The 12134-nt window shown below is 46.5% G+C and overlaps 2 protein-coding genes across 4 annotated transcripts in view; both read left to right on the top strand.

Moving 5' to 3' along the window:
- Window positions 1-10383, top strand: part of MTHFD1 (methylenetetrahydrofolate dehydrogenase, cyclohydrolase and formyltetrahydrofolate synthetase 1) — a 92575-nt gene extending 82192 nt beyond the window's left edge. For all 3 annotated transcript variants that reach the window (XM_068101831.2, XM_068101830.2, XM_068101832.2), the window contains 3 exons: window positions 6757-6909; window positions 7849-7971; window positions 9343-10383. In XM_068101831.2, coding sequence (XP_067957932.1) covers window positions 6757-6909; window positions 7849-7938 — 243 coding nt within the window. In that variant the 3' untranslated portion in view covers window positions 7939-7971; window positions 9343-10383. The remainder of the gene's footprint in view (window positions 1-6756; window positions 6910-7848; window positions 7972-9342) is intronic.
- A 1621-nt stretch (window positions 10384-12004) lies between these two features.
- Window positions 12005-12134, top strand: part of LOC137411848 (uncharacterized) — a 50677-nt gene continuing 50547 nt past the window's right edge. The window contains exon 1 of the mRNA XM_068097133.2: window positions 12005-12129. The gene's annotated coding sequence lies outside the window, so the exon portion shown is untranslated. The remainder of the gene's footprint in view (window positions 12130-12134) is intronic.

The following is a 12134-nucleotide window of genomic DNA, read 5'->3' on the forward strand; positions in this document are numbered from 1 at the left end:
CAACCACAATTTACCTATACCCTCTACCTAACACTTACACTACCCGCCCCGGGTACTCGTGATGGGGGTCCACTCTTCCCCCATTCACACCTTCGCACCATGCACACCACTCCGTACCACTTACTCCAACTCTCTCCACACACCTGTACTTGCACACCTGTGCTCTCACACCTGGTGCCACCTGCACCCTTCTCTCCCCAAGCGCATTCGCGCTGATCCACAACACTCACTACTCATACACTGCTCCACACACCTGTCCAGTTGCACACCTGTGCAATCACACCTGTCCAGTTGCACACCTGTGCAATCACCCTGTTCAATTCTCAACCACACGGCATCATCTCAGCTAACTACTCCCCTCTGAAACTTGCGCTTCCCAGTCGTCCCTTTAAACTATTGCGCTCCCTCGTCATTATCATCCACACTAATCTACCTGCGTCCTCACTACAGGTATTCATCACGAACTAAACTTAACGTTACCTAATGTCATCTTCTAGGGCCCTATCAATATAACCTAACCCACCCGGGCTAGTTTCCACTGCCATCAACCCCATAAGCTATTGCTCCTTTGCCCCCCCATGGGAAGGGTGGCAGGGATGCCATCCCACCACATCGGGGGTCTCTCACTACCAATTTTGCACATCAAATTTCAACAAATCAAAAATTTGCCAATCACTACCCATCATCTGCCAATCACTACTGCCAATCCCTTGCCAATCATCAAATTTTGTTTTTCTCCAATTTTGGGTCCAAAACACTAACCTCATCACCCAGTCTACTCAATAATGCCTCTCGGTGCGCCAATTCCTGTCCAAAGCCCGGCTTCGTAAAGCCAAGCAATGGATGCTGGTTGTTTTGTGCCGGCGGCAGGATGCGTCCGGCACTCGGTGCAGGGACGGGGGCTTACCCGTGCCGAGATCCCACGCACCACCTCGGCGTGGAGCCATCCAATGCCCCGATCTAGACCTGCCGGCACGTCTCACCAAAAAGTGGTCGCCATGACGACCCTTTCTATCGGGCTGCCCGCTCCGCCTAGTGGAGCACGGACGCGGCCGTTCAAAGCGAGGCCCAGCCCGCACCGAGGGCCCGATTCGGCTATAAGTCGTTCTAAACTCTACCCCGTCTAACGTCGATGCTTCACCTGGACGCTTACACCCCGCAGCCCGTTCCTTGCTCACACATCCAGCCGTGCTCATGCTCCTCGTACCTTTCCTTACACACCTAGGTACCCTCATTCCACTCACAGCCTTGGTCACACACCTGACCACCGAACACTTTGGCACACATTCGTTGCTCGCACACCTCACCAATACACCGCTTCGCACCCCCTCCTCGGTCACCTCCTCTGTGACAATCACAGGTGTGCTCTCATTCGCACACCCAACCACGTGCCTCACCACCAACTCCAGCGTGCATTCCCACTCACGCTCTACCATTCCAGGTGTGCATCCTTCCATCCCAGGTGTCCATCCTCGCTCACCTGTCACAACTAACTCACGCTCCATGTCACTCTCACTACTTTCACCTCCATTCTTGACAGCGCACTCACCCTTACTCTTGACAGCGCACTCTTTCCTCATGCACCTGTCCGTTACACACCTTTCTCGCGCACACTCTCCCGTTACACCCTCTGTAACACCCACCACAGGTGGACACTCTTCCTTACTTCTGACAGCGCACTCTTTCCTCATGCACCTGTCCGTCACACACCTTTCTCGCGCACACTCCTGCGCACACTCTCCCGTCACACCCTCTGTAACACTTACCACACCGCGCTTCCATGTGCTCCCTCGCACACGCGCTACGACCGACTCACTCTCGCCAGCACCCTCACTACTCCTTGGCACGCACTTTTTCCTCACACACCCCAGAGTCGGACTTTCTTGCACACCTCCTCTTTCGCACACCAGACCTATCGCACACTTCACCAACGGCCTCTCCCGAACACCCGGGTCCATCTCGACCCCCAAGCTTATCAAATCACCTGGCGCATCATACGCACGACCATATTGGTCACCACTTACACCGGGTCCTCTTCCTCTTCGCTTCTCCTCCATCACCTGCGAATCCCTCATCCGGTTAATGAGCACATCATCACGATCCAAACACAGACTTTGGACCAATTCTTTTATCTCCTCTTTTATCTCTTTCTTATCCCCTCTCCGTCGCTTCTTAATTTCGCTCATCCCTTCTTCCACTTCTTCTAATTTGTGCTTCACCTCTTTTATTCCCCGGTACGTCTCCTCAAGCTCATCCTCTAAGGCTACCTTGACCGTTTCCAGGTGCGTCCTCACCTGCCGGTCCTTCGTCTCCATTACCTCTATCACCTCGTCCAGCCTCGTTGTCAGTCCCTCACGTACCATCTGACATTCCCTCTTCGTCGCTACCAAGTCATTTTTTAAGTCATTTTGTGTCGCTTTTAACCCTCCTATTACCGCTGTGTTCTTCTTTACCTGGTCCGTTAGTTCTTTTTGTCCCTCCGTCAGCTGTTCTACTTCCTGCGTCAGGTCCTCTATGCCCCCTTGTAACTTTACAGTCCCCTTTCTCACCTCCTTCTCCATGTGCTCCTTACAGTGCCTCACCTCCTCGCGCACTCCTCCGACCTCCTCACTCACACCTCTTCTGATCTCCTCTCCCATCACTTGCATCTCCTGCCCAGATGCCACCCTCATCTGCTCCATTTCCTCCCTGTGAGCATCCAGTTTGGTTTCTACCCCCATTCTGACCCCCTCTATCTGCTGCCCCATTTGGTTAACTTCCCTTTCCGCTTGGTCCCTCATGTCCCTCAATTTGCCTTCCATGGTGTTTTCTAACCCCTCTAACCCTTTTTGCATCCCTTCCATTTGATTCTCTTGAGCGGCCATTCTGTTTTCTACCCCCGTTAACCCCTCCTGTATTTCCCCTAATCTATCGTCTAATTTCCCAAATTTCATGTCTAATCCCTTAAAATTATTGTCTAATCCCTTAAAATTATTGTCTAATCCCTCACTGGTACCCCTCGCTTCGTCCCTCATTACCCCCATTTCGTTTCCCATTACCTCCATTTCGTTTCCCATTACCCCCATTTGGTTTCCCATTACCCCCAATTGGCCCTCCAATCGCTCACTCTGAGCCCTCATTTGCTCACTCTGAGCCCTCATTTCCTCCCTATTCTGGGCCATAAGGGCCTTCATTTGTATGAAAAACAAGTTCAAATCCACCGGTGGCGCCACTACGGTCGCGGGCGTGGACGCCGTGGCCACCTCGTGCATGACAACGCTATTTTGCGACCCTGCCGCCCTCACTGCTTCGCTCTCCTCCCGTCCCTCAATTTGGTCCTGGACCGACCCTGCCTCACTCTCCCCTACCGGACCCCAGCTGTCTTGATCCGCCATAGCGCGACTTTCAAAATTCGGGTTTTTATTTTCGTATAACAAAATCAAATTTCGCCGTTATAATTTCGCGCGGGAAACGCGCTCCGAATCGATTCTAATTGTTACAAATTTGGGCCTAATAAATTTAGTCCCGGGTTCGAATTCCACTCCTCGACACCAATCGTTACAGACGCGGTGGTGGATGTTAGTTTACCGAGCGGTTTTGGTATGACCACGTCTGCACAAGTTACCCGATTATACCCGAACGTTGACTAATCGCGCTACGCTAGATCAATGAAGGAAAAGACACACGGCTGGGATTAAAATGACGCGACACCAGGGATACGGTTCTCAAGACCTCCGGAGGAGATTATATTCGTTCGGAAGGTCAGATTACAGGGACGAGAGGTACAGCATAGAAAGACAAGCACTTAGACACAATCTTATATTAACCCCAACAGACGACAGATAAACGGGACAAAAGGCTGACTCACACGGGGATTGATGGCTAGGAAAGGCAGGATCGATGGCTCCAGGTGCACCTGGGCTCAGGGACAGGGTACTGTACGGTCCAGTAGATGCAGGAGGTTTCACAGCGCTCGAGGTGGTGTCTTGTCGTCTCAAGCTGGGGGCGCATCTGACGTCACATCCGGTGAGTCGCTTCGTATATCCGGCGGGGAGTGACACGCCCTCGGCTCATTAGCTCCGCCTCGTGGAATCGGCACGTTGCTTCTCATTGGGTGCGTGCGGGGGGTTTACCAGGCTCCGCCCTTGACGAGGAGCTGACAGCCAGCCCCTTCGTGGTAACCCCGTGGAGCGCATGGTCATGGCGGCTAACCGAGCTGGTGGGAGGACGCACACTCCCCCTGCGCAGCGTCGTTGTTGTTGTTGTTGTTTGGGGAAGAAGATGGAAGGAGGTATGGGAAAGGTCCTAAACTCACTACTGGTGCCATATAATCACATTCTGGTGCAACGAAGAGTCATAATTAATGGAAACGAGTCCTTAACTGACATAGACTAAGAATAACTAGCAAGATGTCCGAAAGTTGTCTACGTGTGATGCGGTGGACCTGGGCACGACATTTAATGGGGGAAAAAGGGGAAGGTCGGCTCTACTGATTGTTGTTTACAGACAATGGGACTAGGGAATGGGGGATTGGGGATAGTTGGGGAGTATTGGGGAAATAGGGGAATATTTACAAGCGGATATGGAGGCCAAATTCCATATTCGCAACAATATGTTTGAAGTCAAAAGGTCAACAGCCTTTTCAAATTTCTAAAATCCTCAATTTTCATCCGATTGACTTGAAATTTGAATAGGATTTTCATATCAACTAACTGAAACCAACCACCAACTATTTTTGAGGTCAACATCGGCAAAAAGGTCAGCATAGGCTAATTTTCTAAAATTGTCAATTTTCATCCGATTAACTTAAACTTTTGAAGAGGATTTGCATATCAGGTCACTGAATTCAACCACTAGTTATTTTTGAGGTCAATAGGATGCTCTAATGAGTGCCATTCTACTTTGTTGTTTTGCCAAGTGTCGCTCTATGAGTGACTTTTCGTTTGTTTGTCTGTCTGTCTGTCTGTATGTCAGTCGCCTACAGGTCACAATTTTCAACCGATCTTCACGAACCTTCACAAAGCTGTAGAGGTCGTCACAATTGAGAAGCCTATTGATTTTGAGGTCAAAGGTCATCTGGAGGTCAAATTTCTAAAATCGCCATTTTTAATCCAATTGACTTGAAAATTGAACAGCATTTGTATATTGAGTCACTAAATTGGGAAACCAACTATTTTTGAGGTCAAAAAGTCAAAGGCCAAATTTGTAAAATCCTCAATTTTCATCTGCTTGATTTGAAATTTTAAGAGGATTTTCATATCTGGTCACTGAATTCAACCCCCAACTATTTTTGAGGTCAACATCGGCCAAAAGGTCAACATATGCCAGATTTCTAAAATCCTCAATTTTCATCCGATTGACTTGGAATTTGAAGAGGATTTGTATATCAGGTCACTGAATTCAACCACCAATTATTTTTAAGGTCGTAATAGGCCAACAACTTATTTTAGGGACTTCGCAAGTATCGTGCTATGCACGACATATTTCTTGTTTTTAACTTTGAGTATTTTGAGGAAAGCCACAAGTAAATGAAGTGCTGTGCCGAGTCTATAGAAATAGTCTTAAAGTCTATAAGCTTCTGTCAGAATAAATTGGTTAAAAACTAAGGTGTGGTCGTTACATGAGCCACGTTGAGTCGAATGTGTGTAACGATTATTACGTCCGCCACCGATGGTGGAGCGAGGTTATGTTTTCACCAGTCATTCTGTTTGTGAGCAGGATAGCACACACCTAACCTGTCCACTAAGTTTCATCAGAATCCATCGGTACCTTTTTGATATAACGTGCTATGTATCGTTTTTGGCCCTATCACTCGGTGATGAATCACTTTTAAAATTCCCAGATCAGGATCTTCACCAAAACAGAATTAATTCGTCCTTGTCACACACCCAACCTGCCCACCAAGTTTAGTCTGAATCAGTCCATAACCGTTTGAGACATCATGCAACATATAATTTTTGGCCCTTACACCAAAATGGTGAAGAATCACTTAAAAGATTATCTGATCCGGATTCGAATCTTCAGCAAAATGGAATCATTTTGTCTGTCACATACCCAACTTCTCCACCAAATTTTGATTGAACCTGTCCACAATATCGAGATATTCTGTTCACAAACAGACAGACAAACAGGGGTGAAAACATAACCTCCATCCACTTTCGGTGGCAGAGGTGATAACATTCATTGGCACAGATGATCCCAAAAACAGTTGCACAGTTAAAAATGCTTAGAACTTATTGTTTTTGGGTCTAATGATGATGATAATGACGATGATGATATAAATCATTCGAAAGAGCCACTCAACTTGTCACACTAAGGAAATTTGGATCAAATGTCTTAAAACTATAAAAGCAAAATTATTCTTATGATATTCTTCCACGATGAACACTTTTTGTTCTTCACTTTGCTGAAACATGTTTTTCAAATATGTAGCTGGAAAAATTAAAATAATCTAATCAGAGTTTCCCTTTCTTGTGCTGCCAGTCTCGTTATCATAGCACGAAAAACAAACAAGGTACATTCTAAGTATGTGGGACACTATAATTGAAACCATTTGTGGTGAGTGGTTTGAAAGGTCAACAATATGGTAAAGCAGATAAATAATAACACTGATACATAGCTGAGTCTATATTTGGGTATATTCGAAACGCTACGGTATTGCTGGGTCCAGGCAGCTCCAAGAGCATTGCACATACCTCGAGGCTATCCGAACGGCCCTTTGACCAGCTTTAATATTTTCAAATGTTTACTCGTCCCTATGTTTCACACTGCATGCAGGGTCTGGGAGAGCTGCCGATATGCATGGCGAAGACCCACTTGTCTCTGAGTCACTGTGCGGAGCTCAAGGGTGCACCGCACGACTTCCTGCTGCCCGTGCGAGACATTCGTGCCAGTGCGGGAGCGGGATTCCTCACACCGCTCATCGGCTCGGTGAGAAAACGCACAGATTACACTTGCTTGGTCACTTTGGGTGTCGTCTCAAGTTGCCCCCTCAAAGTATTGCCTCAAATGGTCCTTGTCTGTCCACCCATTATTTGCATTTCTGCTTTATTTTTCACCTCTTCAGCAACTGTTGTGTTCTATCCCATCAATCGATCTGACCTTGCAATGCTATCTTACGGTAATAATTCCAATTCTCACTGTTTTTTGTACACCGCTCCTTTCCTATTCCATCTCCAGACACTGCATGACGTCATCGCTGGGTGCCGAAGGGGGCTTTTTTATTTATTATTTATCTGTTAATCAATTCGTAGATTAATTATTTAATTGTTTCATTTTCAAATAGTTACATTCGGTGGTTTAGGTATGCTATTAGCCAATTTATTAACAAATTTATTATTTTACGATTATTATTTATTTATTTTAATTATTAAGTACTTATTTATTTTCTTTCTCATCTGGGCAATATCTTAGGCACTTTTTGAGCTAGGAAGCTGATATTCGGACACGACGGTGACCAAATTATAGTATAAAGGGTATTTTTGATTTTTTGATTAATCAATTAATCGATTATTTATTTATTTATTCATTTTTTGATTAATTGCTTAATTTTCAAAGAGTTACAGATTCCGATGAAGCAGTGGTGGTTTTGGTTTGCTATTTGCCAATTGATTAAGAAATTAATTATTTTACGATTATGTATTTTTTTATTTTAATTATGCAATAATCAATTAATTATTGTACACCGCTGCCTCTCGATTCCGTCTCCACGTGCTACACTGCAGCATTGCCTGGCACTGAAGGTGCCCTGGTAATGTGCACTGAAGGATATGTTATTTATTTATTTGGCATGGTGGCAGTGTACTTTGAATGTAGCTCCACTTGTATTTACTTATTTATTTTCAATTGCAACTTGCCATGCCATTGCAGATCCAGACTATGCCAGGACTACCCACTCGTCCTTGTTTCTACGACATCAATTTGAATCCTGTCACGGGGGAAATCCACGGCTTGTTCTGATTTCTGCAGCTTGGAAGCGGGTTGATAAGGAAGGTAACAAATTTGGAGCTGAGAGAAGCAGAATGTATTGCAATCCATCATTCTTATAATTGTAAGTTTGCTTTTTCTGGGGGGAATCCACTCCACACTGATGATGGCCAGGGAGCTAGTAACACATATGGATATTGATACCTTTCCTTATGGGGTGGGCTGACAATCCTGCAAACAAAGGCTTCAAATGGCATGTAGTCTCACCTGTCATCGGTCTATGACACAGCCTCATCTGCAATACAAACCATGTTCAAACCCTAAACTATGGCCTCCCTCAAGTATTTGTCCTAGCCCCAGCCCTCTTTAACCTCCGTCAGCGACCGACTCACGACAACCTACTTCAAACTCCAATACGCTGATGACATGGCAGTTGTAGCACAGGGCCCCGAACTAAAATCTGTCACGGACCAACTCACCTGAGATCTGGGCATACTGGAGGAGTATTTTTGCATAAAATGGAAACTCCGTCCAAACCCCAACAAAATGGCCGTCTGCACCCACGATTTTAACTGCACAGCAAATACAGAGGTACACTTGTACAGGTGTTATGTGAATTCTTCCTTCGCAACCAAGATGATGTTCATAGCAACCGGGATACTAATGCCTACTTAAACTAGAATGGCACTTGTTAGAGCACGTACCTCGGCCAGGCTAAACGGTTTACGTTTTGTATCGCGCTGATAGGCCGGACCTGGATTGAACCAAAATGTAATCGGCTTGTTCTTGTTGCCTAACCAAGTCGTCCATCTTGTTTCATCCACATCCGTCCACAATGTTTTTGAAATATCGTGAGGTATATCGTTTTTGGCCGATCTCTCAATTGTGAAGAGTAATTTAAAAAGTAAAAAATCTCCGAATCTGGATCTTCACCAAAACCTGATCAATTCTTTCTCGTCACACACCCGATCTGCAGACCAAACTTGTTCCGAATCCGTCCAACTTTTTGAGAAATCCTGTTCAAAGACAGACAGGGGTGAAAAACATAACCTCTGCCCACCTTCAGTGGTGGAGGTAACCAGAAAAACCACCTTGGATGGATTTATATTTTGCCAATTTCAACAACTGCTACATTGGAAGATGTCTCTTGATTTGTTCTTTCAATGCCGCGTTCTACTGTTTTGAAGTCTTGATAGTTTTTTTAAAATTGTTTAATTTTCCTTTCAAATACGGCAGAGTGGAAGTGCAAAGTTGCTCCCAATTCGAGTTTTTGGGGTGAGGGGGACGAAGAGGGGTCTTCAATAGACCATCAAGTGTACTATGTCTTGCTAGAGCCAGTACTCGTAAATTACACCATCTCTTTTGTTAAGAAGAATGAAGGAATAATTATTTATTTTTGGTTGTTGTTTACATGTTCTGCTGTATGTGTTGTTGCAGATCAACCATGACCTTGCAATTGACCACCATTTACACATGAAGAATGATCTACAAAACACCCAATTTGCCGATGCTCTTAACGTGGACACCGATGATGATTTTTCTTTCGACATGTCCACCGGCCCGTTACGCGTTGCTCGTTTACTCCGGTTTTCGTCACTGCCGTCGGTGCAGCAAAGGTCTCGTAAGAATCTGGCATCGAGCACCCGCCATCTTTGCGGGATCTTGATGGCACCACCAATGAAGTCGTGCAACTGGTGTGCACTTTCAACAACACCGGACCGATGGCCGAGCGTGTTCGGCATCGATTGCGTCGGACTGATCTTTGCTTTCCTGGTCGCCGCAAACAAGATGGTTGTTCAAGTGGACGTTTGTCCTTCGGTAACTTGTTTTTCCCCACACCTCTCATGCTGTAGCGATGCAAATGCGTGGAAAAGAAATCGCACCGCTTTGTCGCAAGTATCATGGTATTAATTCCCTATATTGTGAATATCTTCCTGATGGCCGAGCCGCCTTCCTGCTGCGATTACCCAAAGCAAGCCTCTCGCTTTGATAACGTGTGACGTCATGTCGTGTACGAAGTGAACACGTCTGATGAAGAATGTGAAATTCCTTTTTCGTGACGTCGTAATTTTGGGCCATGAAATGATCCAGTTCTTGACCATATTCCTTCCACTTTGTCCTTCGTTTAGTTGGGGATGGTCGGTGGGGTTTCGGTGGTCGAGTTATTTTCAGACCTCAAGTTGTGGCCTTTTTGTTGCACGATTTGAGCTGATCCATTGGATCCCACTGATGATTTTATCCTTAAAATTTCATGGAAACTGATTCTCAATTTACTGCATCGTCTCCGGCCTCGTTCAGAGGTGACCTGGAGGCAATAAGAATTACGATGGAAATGATTCGCGAGTTTAATGGAATTTTGCATAAATTGTCGTGTCCGATGCCCTATGTCCCCCGCAAATGTTTGGGAGTCGAATGATTTGATGGAAATTATTTTGTGACATGATTTGGTGTACAAGTAAAGACAAAGTTACATAAATATTTCACGTCTCCTTGTAGAACTTGCACTTGTTCAGTTCTAAATATTTCCCCAAAAAATGGAGTTTTCCAATCTTTCTGGTTGGCGTTGGCTTAGCGGTTAGGGTGCCGGCTTGGGATCCTAGGATCCTGGGTTTGAATCCCGGTCGATCGCTGAATTAACGCCAGGGGGGTTGACTCAGCCTGTCATCCTTCCGAGGTCGGCAAATTGAGTACCAGCTTGCTGGGATGAATGATCACGGTGTGTACCCCGATTCAGAATAGGTACACCGTATCCCTGCGCATCGTAAGAGCGTGACCAAGGGTTGGCGTCAGAAAGGGCATCCGGCCATAAAAACATTGCCTCAAACAGGGAACCATGATTGTCATGGGGCCCGCAAGGCTAACCCCCGCTCTAGCGGGGAAAATGGCCTTAAAACGATCATTCATTCATTCATTCATTCTGGTTGGAGTAAACCTTGTTTTGTGGTTTTGTAGATCAACTCTGACTTGTGTTGCCTGGTTGAACTGCATCCGAGGATTCTGAAGGAGCATCGATGGACGAGCGACATTTTATACCGATCTTCATGCAATGCCCCTTGGTTAATTACACACCTCGTCCGTCGCCCCTTGGGTAGCATTGGCTGGGGTGAGGATGTGCCGCTGATGCAGTGCCCCCTGCCGGTTAGGGCAGGAATTTGTAATTTGCTCATTGTGCCGGCGATGGCTCGCCGACTCTTCATGAAGTGACTATGGGACGGTTAACAGATGTGACCCCCGTTTAACGTCCACCGGAGGGACGGCACACACATCGCCTTGCCAGTGAAACCCCGGGATGAGAGTTTGTAGCTGGGTCAGGTTTCAAACCCAGGCTAGACAGTTGAGGTGAGGGTGCCTACCTCTATGGCATCGTGCCAGCCCTAAAAGGGGGGAAGGGGGTGGGTGTCTGTCTGTGTTCGAAAGATACCGTAGGATCTTTAACATCCACCAGAAAATGCAAGCAGGTGCGACATCCAGCTTAACATCCCTCCAAAGGATGATTTGCTTGGCGATGCAACTGCAACTGGTCTGCAAAATGGGGTTTGCGCTTGTCGGGAATCGAACCTACATCCCCATCCCAAACAAAAGACCCAAATCGTCGGTCAACGGTCTTCAAGGACACATCAGATCACTCAAACCATCACCTAATCATGAAGATGACGTCTACATTTTACGTACGCAATAACAATGCAAGATGAGCATTTCGTGTACGTTTTATACACACACACACACACACACACACACACACACACACACACACACACACACACACACACAGTTGACGTTGTGGTTGAGTGACAATTATAAAGTGGAATTTAATGATCAAAAACAAAATGGTTCGATGCTCGTTATTAATTGATCTTTCAAGCATTTCGATTTAAATTTAAACTTTCGATTTTCTCTTTCCACTGCGAGATGCTGGAGGTGCAAACCCTCCCCCCCCCCCCCCCCCCCCCAAGGAGCCACAACCACGGAACACCACTCTAATGATCCTGAGCGCACGGAGGGGGAAAGGAAATGTTAGTTAATGGTTCGTATTCCGAGCACGATAAGAGGTGCGCGCCAAATCGGGGGAGGGGTGGGAGGTGTGGGCTGAAGGAGGTCCGACCGGGGCTGCGTTTCTACTCGGTAACCGTGCCGTGACCTCAGCACGAGCCGCACGTGGGAACGGTCCACCGTGCTGCGCCCTGCGAAGACCATCCGGGTTGCGCGTCCGCCGGCGATGTAGAGGTGGG

The sequence above is a fragment of the Myxine glutinosa genome, chromosome 11, assembly GCF_964187855.1.
Source record: "Myxine glutinosa chromosome 11, kmMyxGlut1.1, whole genome shotgun sequence".
NCBI lineage: Eukaryota > Metazoa > Chordata > Myxini > Myxiniformes > Myxinidae > Myxine > Myxine glutinosa.